At 38.6% G+C, this 17,128-nt stretch overlaps 1 protein-coding gene and 1 long non-coding RNA gene across 5 annotated transcripts in view; one reads left to right on the top strand and one right to left on the bottom strand.

Annotated features, from left to right (window-relative positions):
* Window positions 1-17,128, top strand: part of PHEX (phosphate regulating endopeptidase X-linked) — a 105,968-nt gene that overhangs the window by 64,445 nt on the left and 24,395 nt on the right. For all 3 annotated transcript variants that reach the window (XM_086879907.1, XM_086879906.1, XM_023918494.2), the window contains exons 13-15: window positions 7,426-7,503; window positions 9,089-9,192; window positions 16,466-16,524. In XM_086879907.1, the coding sequence (XP_086736033.1) occupies window positions 7,426-7,503; window positions 9,089-9,192; window positions 16,466-16,524 (241 nt within the window). The remainder of the gene's footprint in view (window positions 1-7,425; window positions 7,504-9,088; window positions 9,193-16,465; window positions 16,525-17,128) is intronic.
* Window positions 6,318-17,128, bottom strand: part of LOC111922893 (uncharacterized) — a 340,899-nt gene continuing 330,088 nt past the window's right edge. Inside the window, exons 6-7 of one of the 2 annotated variants that reach the window (XR_015284143.1) lie at window positions 14,671-14,839; window positions 6,318-7,113 (exon numbers count right to left, since the gene is read on the bottom strand). This is a non-coding gene — a long non-coding RNA (uncharacterized LOC111922893). Of the gene's footprint in view, window positions 7,114-9,651; window positions 14,582-14,670; window positions 14,840-17,128 lie in introns of those variants that run through there. The other variant, XR_015284142.1, reaches the window with a different exon arrangement.

Genomic DNA, 17,128 nt, shown 5'->3' with positions numbered 1-17,128 from the left:
ATGCTGTGACTAAGAGTAAAGTCTTCCTTGGCTGCCCTCATTTGGGAGGGAGCTGTGAAGTGCCTTGTTCTCAGTTTTCTGCATATGGGATGAGCTTCATCAATGTGAAAATACATAGATATAATTTGTTTAAAAATAAAAATATGTAAAGGTTTGGAATAGAGAGGAATTTGATCTTGAGCAGGGATTAGAGTATTTTTGGAATATATTTTTTCTATATTCTGCAGCCTGTGTTATTGATTATGTATTCATCTGCTTTCCCCCCATATATCACAAGGCATGGGCAACTGATAGTGACATGCTTACTGGTACAGTGTTGGTCAGAGTCTCTGTTCAAGCAAAAGGAATTCCTCCTCAGAGATAAAACATGCAAGTCATGAGTAATACTTGTGTTTAAATTCTCATTCACTATTTCAGTCTGGGGAGTATTAAAGGAGTCTCTTCTGTGTCTGGTTTCAGTTGCATCAAGACTGCAGCTGAAGTTCACTTGTGAAATGAGAAATGAAAAGGGAATTTTTTCACATACTATTCTTTACTTTAAAAAAGTGCTCAGCAACCTTTGCTTAACCTTGAAAATGTTAAATGAATATAAACTGATGCAAACAGAGGCTAAGGTCAGAAGCTGTCTCTTTCTGGAACAGGTTATTCAGAGTTTTGCATAAAACTGGAAGAGAAACGCTGTGGTAAATCATTTCCCATACAGTTATGATGGGGAGAGAGCTTCCTCACCCTCTTATGATCTCTGAGCCTGCCCCTCTTGCAGTGTCCAGTGCTAGAGATCTCAGCACACAGCAGATTTTTGTCTTTCTGGGGACTTTTATTTTGCTAGCACAGTGGGTTTTCTTAAGCCTGCTGCTTGCCCAGAGCTAAAACAAAACATTAGAAAAGATTTTTGGATCCAGGTGGGTGTGTTTTCAGGAAGAGGTGGCATGGACATGTGGGTGTGGATCAACTCATGAGGTGTTCTGGGGGTGAGCAGTGAAATGGGTCCAGGAAGGAGTTTCTATGGAAAACTGAATCCAATAATTTCTGCAGCTCACCAATGTGACAAAGACCAGCCAAAGGTGGCTATTTAATTTTGTTAGGTTTTTTTGCTACTGCAAATCCTCAGGATCCTGGTGCAAAATTTTATCGATAAAGATATCTAAGGTGATTTCAAAACACAAAGAGAATTTTGAGTTGGAAGTATTTGTTTGGTTTTCAGACATAACTGTGTTGGGAGTCTTATATTGTTGCCTGAAAATAAAGACAGGAGAATGGTTTTTACAGTGCTAAGGAAAAGTTCAAATCTAGCTTGGCATGAGTCCTATCAAAGGCAGCTTAGCAGCACACACCATGGGGCATGTGTCTATGTCAGCATGATCTTAATGATAGTCTGTGTCTTCAGACCACAGCAGATTCATTTCTGGCTTGTTTGAAGTGCAGCTGGAGGAGCTCCCAATTTTCCACACACCCAGGTGCAGTCATGCCCCAAGTGATCCACAGGGGTGCAGAGGGGAATCCAGTGCAGAACCCCCCATGCTGGAGTTGTCACTGTTGGTGTGGTGCCATAGCTGAGTCATTTTGCATATCTGGGCATCATTCCAGCTCCACTGAGAATAGAAAGACCCTTGAAACTCACCTGGGTGCTTTGGACAGAAATAGTCAGCAGTTAAACACATCCTGTGCCAGGAACTTGGTTGTGCTGGTCTGTAGTATAAGTCCACTTATATCTTCAAAGATGAAAGTATTTTCTGTGTGCCACAAAGGAAGGTATTGCAGATCTGACATTCTGTTCATGAAGGACAGAATATCTGCCTCTCACATATAATATTCTGTGTATAAGATAATGGAATCATGCTAATTGTCATAGAGAGGTTGCAAATGGAAAATAGAATTAAAATAAAATGGACAAATATTTTTTTTTTCTTAACAAAATTAAAGCAAATGTAACAAAAATAAAGCAAAATGAGTTCCTGGTAGAAGAAGAAAACATGAATAGGTCTATTAATTGTAGTGCTGCACTGAACTGAGAAGTTGTGCTTATGAAAATATCACAGTCAATTAGTATGTTTATATAAGTAAGACAGAAATAAAGATGCTAATTTCACACTTTCTCTGATTTAGTCCAGTTCTATTGCTAAAATAAAATAATAATTTCATGTGGGATTAGTTCAAACTGAAAAATTAATTCCAGTGAAACTTCCATCACTGTGCTTGAACCAATGACTGAATTGTTGTGTTCCAGAGAGCCAGAAGAGATTTAGGACAGGAAAGAGTGGTACTGATGTTCATTGTTGCTTTTTCTGACTCTTTTATTCATGGTAGTCCTACTAAACTTTCAGATGCTTTAATCTTTACAGTGAGTAATAATATTGTCTTGCTGAATAGTAGGTATTGAGATTGAATATACAATCCCAATGAACACTTTGCTTAGGAATTGCTGTGCCCCTTTTCTTCTCTGTTTCCTAGGACTATAAGGTATGGTATGGTATTTTTTAATGTACTAAGTAGCATTTACTTGTCAGTAAGTTTTCTCTGAGTCAGGCTTAGGTTTCAAAAGATCCTTCAGAGGAGGTGGTAACTAGTGTACCACATAATCCTTCTCCACTTTTCCACATCATGTGTCCCTAGCACTTGTAAAAGTTCTAGAACCTCTCCATGTAGTGGCTGAGTGATTCAGCTCAGTGATCTGGCAGAAAATTAGCTAGGGAAAAACTTGGTTAAATTTCTACTGTCTTATTGATGTTTTAAGTGGTCCCACAGAAAGATGTGCTGAGGAGATGAGGCAGCCTTTGGAGGCTGGGGGTGCAGGCAGCATGAGAAGATGGACAGAGCTGAGAGGAGCAGGGAAGAAGAACAAGGGCTAGGACATTTTTTTCATTTTGCAGCACAAAGTTGTTAAATGGACTCAGCTACTTTTGAAACCATAATGTGTATTTAACTGAAAGCAATTTTATGTATACATGGGTGCCATTATTCACATAAGTCACTTGTTTGTTTTTTTTCCCTTTAGCCTTGGCCTCAAGCTATTACAAAGACAGAATGATAGCTGTATTTTATGTCTTTACTATTTTAGCAATTATTTTAGAGCATTCAAAACAATTACTGTAATGCAGAAGGGATGGTTATGGTGCAGTGTGGTGGTATGTGAATTATCATTAAATGAAACACCAGTTCTTGAAAAGTCTATACAGCTTCTATTATTGTGACATGCAACAAAAAGAGGACAGTTAAGCTAAGTTTTAAAAATAAATAATGATAATCTGTCTTCTTGAGTATGGATTAGACAGTTGACTGCAGATCAAGTACTGTTAAATATTGTCATTTCAGGCCAAGTGTTCATGTTTGACTTGCCACTTCACTTTCCATTGTAGTTGACAGTGTGAAAATCCCGGATATTTCATTTTCCCACAAAGGAAATTCTGTGCATCATTAGGGTGAGCTCAATCCATCTCTCACTCAAGTCAGTAGTGACTTCCTACTGACGTCTGTAGGACTGGGCTTTAGCTCTGTGATGGAACTTTCCTGTGTTTTGCCAAAATCCATCACTCTATTTTCCTAGTTTTCCATATGTAAACCCTAGATAGATGCAGTGATATTTATGCAGCAGTTTTACCAGATGGCTCTTGAATCATCTGTTCTCAATGAAAAATTAAAAGACCGGGCACATATATAAAGGCTGAATTAATCTTTGTAATTAAATGGAACATTACTTTGCCATGAATGATTTTAGCTTTCACTGTGTATTTCATGCTAATTTTTCAGTGAGCTGTAATTGTATTAATTTTTTACATATTTAGAAGCTTAAAAATGATATTCACAAAGTTATTGAGTCAAGTTAATATACAGAATCTCTGTCAGACTCATAAAACTTTGTCATGAGATATATGTTTTGTTTTGTTTTCTCTTTAAAGTAAGTAAAATATGTCAGTACTTAGTGTTGTATAAAATATCCAAGTCATACTCTGAGAGGCAAAAAGGCTCTCAGAATGCTCACACGCTTGGTTGTCAAGTGAGAATTTGAATAGGCTGGAAACTGGGCTGCTTTGGAGCACTGAAACACTTGTGCATTCCCACATTGGCAGGTTGTTAAGCAGAGAGTGAAAGCTCATTTATTATTTTGTCTGTGTAGTAAACTGACTTGAAATGCTCTCACTGTGACAGAGACACTGGTGGCAAAATCCTGGCTGTGTTGAAGTCAGTGGGGAAACTTCCATGCACAAGAAGTGGTGGAGGTAGTCCCACTCTGGCTCCTGTGCCTCAGAGCCTCCTCTCTCTGGCTGCTGGGATAGAAAAGAGTCATGACTTACCCTGAAGCACCCTGTGAGTGCCTCTTGCTTGTGCTAGTGGGAGAGGAGCCCTGCAGCGATGAGTTTCCTTAATTTACCCAACAGCCCAACGAAGGCTGAGTGCTTAATGATGCCTGGGGGAAGTACTCCATCGCCTCTTTTCTCCCTGTACACATGGCTGTTTAATATGCAAATTAGAGAAAGGAGTTAAATGAGCCTTTAAACCATAAAAAGTTGTGCATGGTGGATTTATGGTGGATTCATGTGCAACTGCCACATGGCTGGTTCCTGTACATTTGTCACATTTCATTTGACTCCCTGTGCTTGCCTCCTGGAAGGCTGGCCTCTTATATATACTTTTAATCCTATCAAAGGGAAATTAATGACATCATTATCAAAGAGTAAGCAAGCTGTAGAAGAGTTTTCCACTTCCTTGTGCTGTATAAATAAGGAGTCTCCCAACTGCTGTTAAATATTACACAAGTGAACAGAAATAAAGGCACAGAAACAAGACTTCCAACATGCAAATTTAGAAACCTGCTCTCAACATGATACTTTCTATCTTGTCAGTTGTGTAAATAAATTGGGCCCAGTGCTGGGCTAAGATGAAAAGGTTTGCACCTGATGCAAAGCTTCTAGGAGGAATCCCAGTCAGAGGGATTCCCAAGGGCTTCAGAAGGCTTTCTGTGTTCTCTCATGAGTTTTACTTTGGCTATGGGTAGCAGTTTCCCTAACCAGGAGCCAAGCATACTTCACTGTCAGCATGAGCTTTGTCTGTCTTATTCGCTTAGATCTCTAAACCACACATATTGTGGTAATGTCACAAATGCAATAATATAATATTTCTCCCTTATCTATCTATCTATCTATCTATCTATCTATCTATCTATCTATCTATCTATCCGCCTCACAAAATACAGACGGCTTTAGATATTGACAAAGCCTCGAAGTACTAAAAGCAGCATTACATTGCGAGTTTGCTTTCAAAAATCTCAAGACATGCTCTGTTATTTACTAGGGTTTTATATAGCCTTTATAAGAAAAATCTCCATAATGTCTGACTATTTTATTCTCATGCTTAGAAATCTCAATCTCATGACATTAAATGTGAAAGTCACAAAGCAAGTGATGAACTCTTGCAGAACATTTGAGATTCACCAGATTTAACTAGCTGACTTAGCAGAAATTAAAACTGATTGGTTTTGCTCTTTCCTTTTCCAAAGCTAGTTTTAACTAGCATTGAAACATGGGAAATGGTAAAGGAAGTTTTCTGATTCCTTGCAAGGTTTGGTCAGTTGGACCTGACGACACCACCAGGAAAAATTTAGACACTCTTGATTACACACAAACTTTCAGATAAATGGTGCTCCCTTCCTGGCTTTTTATTCTCCCTCCCCACCTCAGCATTTAAAATACCATGAAAGACTGCTGAACCTTCTGGCAAAGTGGGGGAACATTCTGTTGAGAGTTAATTTGTCTCATTTAATATTTTCCATTCAGCATTTTGCTTCCATTGCTTTTTTATTACTAGGGCAATTTGCATGACAATGGGATCTTACTTGCTTAAGAAATCGTCTGCTCCTGCTGCTAATTTTCTACCTGAAGTTGTTATCTTCTGTTTGTGACATCTTAGTTATCTCAACCACAATTAATTGTGATGTTACAAATGGAGGATTATGACTTTGGGTTGGAAGTGAGATTGAGAAATTGAAGGAGTTTGAAGAAAAGAGGCTTTTCTTCTTGAAAAATAAAAGAGGAGACAGAATGACTTTGGTTAAATGGAGACAATCCTCCATCACTTCTCCTCTTAAATCTGTGGAACAGCTGGTTTTAGGTCTTGCTGTATAGGAGGCCCAGCTGTATTGAGATACTGTGAAGTGGGAGAAGGAGAAAGGGTATGTGGAGGAAGGGGAATCTTCCCTTGAGCAGTCAGTCTCTGCAGCAAGAAGGAAATAAAAGTTGTTGGACCCTAGAGAGGTCCAGGCTCTGCTCACAGAGAGCAGAATGCAGGATTGGTATGATTGTACTTGCTTTGAAGGCAAATTATTTATTGCTTTTCATATCTTGCAAAATTTATTTGAGTTTTGACATTGGGGTTTGATGAACATGGAGGAACATTTTTTGAGGGGTTGAGGGAATTCTGAAGACTTATGGAGAAATTACATTCAGCATCCTGAAAACATAAAAAAATGAAAGTTTTGTGATATCCATAGCTGTAATTTGTCCTATGGACTTGTCTTATTTCATGTCTTGCTATGTCATCTTATCTTTTTGTATACTTCTGCTTTTCTTTTGGAAACCTGTTTCCACAGAGATTCTGGGTGTCTGAGTGGCCTTCTGGTGTTTTTGTGAGGGCATTACCAAGGCTGTTTATACACTCACACCACGATTTGCAAAGTGGAAATACTCATCTACAGCTGCTTCACACTGGACCATTTATGCAGATTGTGCATAAACACTGGGACCAAGGCATGAGTGAAAGAGAATTAATGAAAAGTGCAGTGTCTTATTTTAACACCTCTACTGACATTAGGGAAAGGGCAAAGACCGCAAAGTAACAGAGGGAAACTGGAGAACTAACTACAGATCAGTCCAGTGGTTTTCAGAAAGTACAGTGTCCTTCAGAAAAGGATCCATCCTCAGGTGCAGATAGAAGTGGCTCTCAGTGGAAACACCAGTGTGCACTTGCTGGGACTAAGGTTGATTCACATCTGTGCATCAAATCTATTCCAGCAGTTGGATGTGTACCAGCTACTGTGCCATAGCGAAGCAGGCCATTTCCTGTTGTCCTTTGGAAAACATTGTACAAACAGGCATTTGACCATCTGATTAGCACAAAACCCTGTAGAGAAAATCAGCTGTTAAGATTTTGCACTCAGACACGTGGCTGTAAGTACGCAAAAGCTCTGCAGGCAGCGATAGACCCACTGTGATAATCTGACAATGGAATCTGGACCCTCTGTGTTGTGATGCCAAGCTCATTTGTGGCACCAAGCTTACCTTGTAGGCAAGTTGTTTTGAAGTTAAATTAGGATGGCTCCAGGGAAGCATAATAATACAAAGTAGAAGCTGAGCAAGAAAGAGAAAAAACTGTAGGCTGGGACGTGGTTTTATCTGTCAAAACTTTTTTTTTTTCTCTTTTTCTTTTTCAAAGGCAAAAGCAGTTATGGCGAAAGTTGGTTACCCTCAGTTTATAATGAATGACACATATATTAATGAAGACATCAAAACAGTAAGTGTCAGGCTTGCAGCTGTATTCATTTATTGCAGCCATTCTTTGCTGTGTTTTGCTGCTGTCTAAAGTCAAAGCTAGTCTAAAGTCAAAGCTAGTCTTTTGTTTGGCATGCACCTGGACTCATGATTATTTTTATTTTATTTTTGAAGCGTGCTAGCTCTAAATTGTGTCTAAATAGTCAGTGCTGTTGTATCTAAGTGAGATCATGAGGCCTGCTGGGAGTAAAATCTGCCTGGGTGCAAAGAACCTTCCTGCTATTAAGCATTTTAAAGGTTAAGCACACACTGTAATAATTTTGCACTTGGTTATAAAAATGGAACAAACCAAAAGCATTTCTTCTCAAATAATGATTTTCAAAGGGACTAATGCATTTTACCTCATAATATCACAATTTAGGATGCCCTATATGGGTTCTCCAAGTCTCTCCAGGCTATGAATTTAATTTACAATTGATGCTTGTAATCATGCCAAGAGGTCCTAACCAGTGTATAGGCCTATTGTGCTGCCTGCTTGACAAGGGTACTGTGGGGCCTCTCTTCCTTCTCCAGTACCTGTCCAGCCTAACTAAGGCAGGAAGACAAATTATTATTAATAATAATATATTTTACTATTTTCCAACTGTGGCATGCATTTGATGAACTCTGTTACTGAAAGTCACAGGCAAACTAGAAACAGAAGTTCAATCCTGAACCAGTAAAATAAAAGAGTGATCATCATCTTTGTGAGAGCACATGAGCAAACACTAAATAGAGGCATCATTTATTGAAACAACCAACTCCACCAGCCTAGTCCTTGTGCATGGAAACTGGAGGGTGAGATGGTGCAGTGGAAACAGAATAATGGGACAGAACATGTGACCAACTCTATCACTCAGCTATGATTTGCTCAGATATGTAGCAATGTCTGGCAAAAAATACTTCTTTACTCATGCTTGAAAAACCATACTTTACATCTGAAGAGCAACTTCCTCACAAATTCTAGAATTGTTTTAAACTGATGACAGGGATTTATAACCTATTAACATCCCTTTTCCTTTCCTGTTTATTTTTGTGTGTGTGAATGCTATTAGATTTGGAAACTTATGGAAGAATGGAGCCCTATGCCTGTAAATATTTAATGTGGCAGAACTCTTAGAAGGCACAGAATATGAAGTATTTGTTATAAAATGTAAAGCAAACTGAAAAAGAGGACTTCATTACATTGTTGGAAGTGGTTTTAAAATGCACTTTCAAAAAGACAAGTAAGCCTACTTCCTCCTGGAAAGAGGCTCTCTTAATAATAGCCATAGAAATGTGCAGTCTGCAATCCATTGTTCAGTGCTTATGATTCCTTCAGCAGCACTCTGCACAGTGAAGAGCTTTCCCACTGTTCCAGACCCTTGTGCAGATCTGTTCAGACACTATTTTTTTAGCTAAGCTCATAAAATATTTATTCTTCCTACCAAGTGTGAAAATTTTACTTGCTTTGATAATCGCTAAAAAATTAGGTGATTATCTCATATAAAATGAAAGTTCTGCTTGTTTTATGTCAGCTTTTGTTTCTTTGGACATGCTTTAAAAATGTCTGTGCTTTCTTGATACAGCTGAAGTTTACAGAAAGTGATTATTTTGGCAATGTATTGCAAACTCGCAAATACGCAGCACAATCTGATTTCTACTGGCTTAGAAAAGAAGTTCCAAAAACAGAGTGAGTAGACAAAAGGCAAATTTACATAATCTTCTAACAATATTTTAACTTATTTAATTTGTATATTAAATACTGTTATATATTAAGTTTTAATAGAATTCTGTTAACAGCAATATGTTACGCCACAAAAAGCCTATGGGCAAACTCCCATTATTCAGAAACTCCTGTGGATTTTTTTTTTTTTTTTTTTGGTAAGTTCTAGGTATCCCTGTTCATATGCAGAGTAGTCACATGCTTGAAGCTTAAACTTAATTTAATGAATAAAGGAGTAATTTAATCACAATTAAAGATGGATTATGTCTCTTGGTCACAGTTCGAGTTTGAAACGGTACAGCAGGGATTTATGAAATAAATTTTGTAGGAATGAAATCATAGTAAGAGATAATTTTATTATTAGTAACACAAATCAGCATTGTTAGCTGCCTGCTGTTGATAGCAATGATACAGAATGAAACATAATTTAATCTATGTATGTTATTTTTATTTATTTGTAAACATGAGAGTGCAGATTGTGTCACAAACTGTCATAAAATACATGAGAGAATCATTCTCTTTTCTTACTGGTGGGTAATCAAATCCTTAAAATGCAAATTAAAACCTAAGCAGAACTTAATTAGTCTAATCATACTACTTAAAAATTACTCTTTCTACACACAGGCTTTGAAATCAGTGCCAGTGCTTAGCTCCTGTGGTGGTATCTCCTTAGGAGATACTTAGAAATCCTACTCAAACTGAACCATACCTTGTTCTGGGGGTTGGTCTGTGCTGTCTGTGAGGCAGGGGGACAAAGGAAGTTTGTTCATGGCTAGGGTGTTTTAATTTGGCCCTATGTGTTCAAGGCATTATGTTTAGTTTGGATTTAATTGTGCATTTTACCTTCTCATCACATCTTTCTCTGACATTGCACTGGTCAACCACAGGAGATGATTTTAGGAATTTTCCTGGATGTCAGGACTAGACCATGATGGTGTATTTTCTTCAGAACAACAGTTGCAAGAGAGCAGTGAAACAACTGGCCTCTCTATAACAATGGTCAGCCTTGGGGCAGCACTGATACAGAACCTGCAGATTCTTGGCACGATGGGAAAGCTCCCCTGTAAGGAAATCAATTGGTAGACAGCCCCTGACTCAAGGACTGTAGTCTGAGAGCTGTCACATGAGTATGCTTAAAAAATGAAAGTGTTATCCAATTGCCCACTGCAAGATTGAACACCTTCTCATGCCTGTCTTTACCACCTTATTTCCCGGACTACATAATAGCCAGCCCCCATCACCTTCGCAGCTCTTTTCTTGTCAACCCTCAGAGTGCAGTCAGGCCTGGGGGTGCCAGTTTGATTTCTGGCCCTTTCCCTTTGTTAGCACAGCTATTTGCTCTGCCTTCTGCAGGGCTGGAGGTAATCTCCACCTGAGCCCCGACAGGGAGGGAGAATTATTCCTGCTGGAACGTTATTCTGTCTCTGCAACTGTTCAGTGATACAAAAGGGCTCTGAAAGTGGTGTCGCTCTGCCTGCTGAGGGACACCAAGGCACAAAGAATCATTGCTATCTCCTGTAAGTTTTTTTTAAAATTTATTAAAACAAACCAATAACTCCCATTTACCAGTCTGAGGCATGTCAAACCCAGCCTCAAAAATATCAGCCACTTTTTAGGCACTTTCCACTTTTAAATCATTATACTCCACTGCTTTCTGATGTTTTTACCTCTCTTTTTCTTCCTCTCATTTTTCTGTTTTTGTTTATTAAACTTTTACATTTCATAGAACTCCACAGAATTTTTGATGAAGCTTGGTGCTATGTTAATAGCTAATTACCCTTGGGGTTTTGTTTCTATTTGCTTAATTTCTTCTTTTCCCAAGTTTAGTAGCTTTTAGCATAACATTTATATTTTGAGATAGATATTATAAGATCATCAAAGTTGTGGACTGAAAAAGATAAATAAGAGAATGAGTGTTTAAGGAAATAAAATGTAAAGTAATATTATACCCAAAAGGTAAAACACTATTCTTTTAGCAGACCATATATCTCAATAATATTATTTCAATCTGGAATCACTTTCCTCAGCTAAATGTGAAATTAAAATGATTGTTCAGTCAAAACACCAGGGAAAGACCATCAAGGGATGGACAGAGGAGATGGGAGATACAAGACAAAGCAGTTGGATAAAATAAGGGGAAGTGTGGATAACAAAGTGGGAAAGAATTGGTTTGGAAATTCAACGGTTTTTAATCTAAAAAAAAGGAAAAAAACCTAAAGCAGGAGTAATTATCAAAAATCTTTATTCTCTCTTCTGTCCCCTCCATCGCTGGCATTTATCTGCCTGACAGGAGGAGGAGCTCAGATGAGGCATTGCTCAGGGCACGGGTAGTGGGACAGGCGCTAGGAAGCTGTGACAGGGCAAGGGGTGCTGGAGTTGCCTGTTCTGCCCGTCCTGGGCCAGGCTCCCCTGAGGGCACCACAGCTCTGGGAGGTATTACTTGTGCTCAACACCTGATTTGGATGCCAGCTGCCATCCTCACAGCTGGCTGGGGAGATGACTGTCACCTTCACAGCTGGCTCTATCACACAAGAAAAAAAAGTGTTTAGGTATCAGTAGAGAGAAAAATGAAAAGGATTTGTGCAGGAGCTGTGGAAGATAGTGCACAAACCAGATCAGGTTAGGTAGAGAAGCTCAGTGGAGAGTCTGGAAGGGGCAGTGTGGGAGGATGGGCACCAGATGTGAAGACAATCATAGCCCAAGTGAGATACAGCTGGAGCAGAGGAAAGTGAAAGGCAATACAGGGAGAGGGGATGGTGATGTGGAAAGGAAAAATTAAGAAGAGTCAGGGTTTTAATTGCATTTTCCTATCCATCTATGGAGTCATATGCATTCATACATACAAATATACATGTGTGTATACAAACATACATACAAACATACAAACATATGCACCTTTTTATCAGTGATGGCATCTGTCCTTCTTAACACTGATATCATACTTGCAAATAACAAAGCATCAGAGGACTTCTTGGGCACACCATTATCAGTCATCTTTCTCCTTTGAAGTCAGCATATAATCTAAGATTTTTAGTTCTGACCAAATCTTTCTCCATTTTTCACTAGACTTTCAGTGCTGGGGATGTAGACATCTGGTATCCTGATAAGAGGATACAAAGGAAGTAGGCTATGAGAGGATTCTGGGGTCTCCTCCAGGGACCTACCCTGTTTTTCTTGACCACTCACTACTGTGTGTAAGCCCTGGCTTTTGGTTTGCACAAGGGAGGGCAGCTCTGAGAGATTCTGGGTTGAATACCACTAAGAATAGTGAAAAAGCTCCTTCTGCAAATAAGGAAAAGCAGCCATCAAAAACACTGGGCAGGCTGTTGTGTGTTGGAGAGATGCTGCTGGAAATCACATGGCAGGGACCTGCCCTGGAGAGGAGGGGCTGGAAAGGAGCCTCCTGGAGCCTTTTCCTGGTCTTTGAACCTCATTTTTAGCAGTGATGTGGCACTGAAGGCTGGGCCCAGCCTTACCATCCTAGCTGCTTGCCCATTCCTAAGGAAGACAGATGGCATAGGATAATAGTCTGCTTCTACATGGGTAAATATATAAAAGAGATTAACAATAAGAAGAGGAAATTTGATTTTGAAAGTCACCTTGAAGGTTGACTCCTGTTTAGAAGTTTTTCTTTATAGCATATTCTTTGGTAGATATTTTGCAGCTTCCAGGAACTTTATGCAGCTTTTCACTTCTAACCAGCTTAATTCTTTGTACATTGACAAGTTCATTTTCTTTGTTTATAAGATTATTTATTTTTTATTTCTTAGAATGTTGAACAGCAAATCAAATAATTTCTTCCAACTCAAAAAACTGAGGACCAATTTGCAAATTCAGTTTGTGCTTTACAGAGAATAAAATAAACTAATTAGCTTTTTCCTGTGTTGTAAATGTTCCCAGCCAACGCTGTTCATGAATGGCAGTATAGCACACTATACTCTTAACATAGGAAGAAAATATCACAGAGAAAATTGCAGCCTCAAGAACAGACTAAGAGAGTTTCTGCCCCACTATCTCAGTATGTGTTTCACATTTTATTTCTACAAGGGAAATCTCAGCCTTACAGGTGTCAACTCTACAGAATTAGGTTTTGACTGCTGCAGTAGTAGATAGGTAATGCTATCTCCTAAGGGCATCATTCAAAGCTGTCCCTTTCTCACAAACTTATAGCAAATGAAAACAGTGTAAACAGTTCTAAAATTTTTATTTATTTACTTTGTAATTGATAGGAGCTTGGAATGTGTAATGCCTTTATTTTTTTCTATCCTTCTGTTAGTAGATAAAGCATACAGACACTGTAACCAGACCTAGAGCAAATGCTTAGGGAATCTGACTTCAAATAGGAATGGAAGTCAATGAAAGTAAATTTGCTTCACCTTAAAATTTAACAGCAACAGCTATTTATTACACACTTCATGTTGTAATTTAGTGTGTTATTAGTTAAGGACTGTCCCTGAAGGTTCAGTCATTTCAAGGAGCTCACTGATACAGCATGTCAGATGAGCAGTAAAGTTGTTCTGCTAGTTTGGATGGAAGCAGTCCTGGTTATTTCTACTCTTTTGTGGAAAATACTTCCTTAATCTTTTTGAGAGGGCTCAAAATGGTACAACAAAATGCTGGAATGGAAATATGCTTGCCAAATGTCAAATATGAAATACTCTGCTTGTTACTAGATAACTCTCATTCCTCCTGACTCCTCAGTATGGCTGCTAAGTGTCCTTTTCCTAACTGATTAAAAGCATACTGAATTTCATACAGGGTCATTCTTGAGGCCTTAGTTTTAAAGTGAGAAAATCAAGGCTGCTCTGTCTTTGGCTCATGCTAAGCTCAGCAAACAGGATGGGTTCTGCTACTGTGGTGGTAGATGATGAGAAAAGCAGCAGTCTCAGGACTGTAGGGATGCTGTGATAGGTCTTAGCCTGCAAGCTACAAGTCTGTGAGTTGATAGGTATGAAAGTATAGCCAGAGGATGGTGTGATATCCTCCCTCAGTAAATGTGGAGGACAAATTACACCAGCATTCACTGCTGCTCTTGGGCAGGCTGAGGTGTTCCTGTGGGAACAAGTACCTGCATCACCAGCTCCTCACCCAGCAGAGACAAGTGCAAACTCGTGCTGATAGAAAGCTGTCCCTAGTCAGTGGAGAGCTCTTTGCTGCTGCTTGTGGTGGTTCCTCTCTGCAGGTAGCTGTGGTAAACCCCCCCAGAGGATGGAGAGAAGAACCACAGTACATTAATCTGTTTTGAAGTATCTGTTGCACATCTCAGGCCCTTGATCCTCTGGAAAAGAAGGCTAAGAGGAATTTGCAAAAAGGGAGAATTTTCTGTCGCTGAAGCCCTTTTCATGCTTGAAAATTGCTGTTTGAGAACAGAAAGACCATTGTAAGCAAAACAAGCCAGGAGGGTGAGGTGCAAGTCATAACATGTGTGTCTTTGCTCAAACTTACAGTAAAATATAAATTGCTGTTTGGACTGTTTCAGATGTGTCCTTTTCAGATGGGTTTTCTCCTTGTTGAAAAAGGGGCAGTCCTCTAGATTTACAGCTAAGCCTGGAGCACAGGTCCCAAGGCACAAATGGCAGGCTTGCATCCTTCAAAACAGTTCAGCTGATTGCTGCTGTAAACAAACATAAAATTGAAATGTAGTTAATTAAGCTCCTAATTTTTTTCATTATCCTCTCACCATATACATTCTTTCTTCAATTTTCCATTATCTCACTACATTACCTCTTACATTTAATCTCCTTATTATGAAGAAAGCAGAAAACAGACCAGAAACCAACCTCCCCCTTCTCCTCCCCTTCACAGTCTCCTAATAAACAAAACAGGGAGAGTTATCTCTGACAATTAGAGCCTGTAATGTGATGAATGGTTAAAATATGTACATGACATCATTCTTTTAGCCTTCATTGATTAGTTTTTCTAGTTGATGCATTGCAAAATAAGCTGCTCAGCTTGGAGAATAAAACAACCAGTTAAATTTATTGATAAAAGACAAAATGCTGCCATTTTAAAACTCTCCCCTTTGTTACATGGTTTAAGTGAGGACATTAGTTGTCAGAAAAACAATCAGGATCTGCAGATAACTCTTTTATTAATGGGGCTATTTTAAAGCATAAATTGTGCATACACTGTCACTGATATCACATATTTTCCATATTCTGAGAGATCTTCCTTTGTCTTACTCATTGTTTTGCAGCTCCTTTCTCTTGTCCTTAAAATAAATTTTCCAAAGCAATCACACTCCATTCACATGGCTTTTATAAAACTTTTGAGTAATATTTTGCTAATGACATCAGGATGTTCCTGTTTGGACATTTATTAGAGTTGATTCTAAGCTTTTATGAACTAACCACTAATTATCATAATCTTTATTTCTTTTACCTCACTTCTCCCTTATAAAATCATAATGTGAAATCTTGGACTCACTGAACTCAAGGGTTTCTTCTGAGGGGATTTGGATCTTGCTGAAGTCAGTCAAGATTTTCCATTCAGATGGTTGAAGCCACTGTCAATATAGATGAGCTTAGGCTAAGGAGATTCATTTGCTATTCATGGAATTATAGAATATTCTGAGTTAGAAAGGTCTCACAAGGATCATCAACTCCTTTTCAAATCTAGGGTTTCTTCCACTATATATGAGAAATCTAACTATGAGAAGAAATGCCTGGCAAGAGGTCTGTTTCTTTAGGATGGTCATGTTCACTGTGTAGGGTACTGAACATGAAGCTGTTTATTTTGAATTTACATTCCCAGAAATTACCTGTTTATGTTGCTGGCATAATCCTAATTTTCAAGTAGTTGTTTTATTTGTTTTATTTGTTTCAAAATGCCCTCCTCTAATTTCAACAGGGAGATCCACCACATGTATTTGAAAGACACCCAAGAGAGTTTTTACAGCTGCTGTCAGTGTTGCAGCCTCTGCTGGGTGAATTTTGTTTCATCAGCATGGCTGGCCTCACAAGCACAGTAGTCACTTAAAAATTAAACACATCACATGATAGGAACCCTAAGAATCTCTCCTGTTGGACATTCATTGACTGTATGAAGTTGATGTCATTAGACAATAGATTTCAATGTTCTGGAAAGTAGCATGTACTGAAGTGGAGAAAAAATTTAATGTGTTTTAAGTCCTTAATGTTTTTACTTCCTTCTACTGAGTTCAATTTTTATCTTTGCTCCTTTGATTCATAGAGGTAAGTGTCAATGTACTGACAGACAATTTCTTTTGTTCTTACTACAGGTGGTTTACAAGCCCAACTACTGTAAATGCTTTTTATAGTGCATCTACCAACCAGATCAGTGAGTATCAACCTTCTGAGCCTCCTTACAAACTGCCTGTTTGAGAATGAATGCATCAAGCTTCAGATAACAGCTATACCTATTGTTTTGATTGTAACTGAAAATTAGAAGTTCAAACCTGGTAATTCAGCTGTGAGACTTAAGTGAGAGGATCATTCTGGAAAACCCAGAGCTCCCACAGATTGGAACTACTGTTGCTCCATGAGTTACCCTGAGCCAGAGGAGTTGCAGTGATCATGTGTGTGTCTGTTTGTACTCGGTCCATTGTGAATGATAGCTTAAATCACTTTTACTAAGCTTAATGTTTCTATCTTCTGTTTTCTGTAGCAAAAACATGTGTACATATATCTCCATAAATACACATTGATAGCAGTTCTGTCCTCTAGTATTGACAGATATGTTACAATAAGTGTGACTAGAGAAGACTGTGATATAGAACAGAAAACATAAGAAGGTGTATCCAGTGGATTTGTTCAATACCTTCAAGGACAAAGAGTGATATCTGTAGTTATCTGAAAATTCTTACCTGTTTGTGCAGTACTAGCTGTCTTATTCTAATTTTTGTTACTGGTTGTTTTTAGATAGCATATATTTTAGTGTGGAA

The sequence above is a fragment of the Cyanistes caeruleus genome, chromosome 3 (assembly GCF_971803275.1).
Source record: "Cyanistes caeruleus chromosome 3, bCyaCae1.hap1.1, whole genome shotgun sequence".
Taxonomy (NCBI): domain Eukaryota; kingdom Metazoa; phylum Chordata; class Aves; order Passeriformes; family Paridae; genus Cyanistes; species Cyanistes caeruleus.
This window is presented reverse-complemented; position numbering and strand designations above follow the sequence as displayed.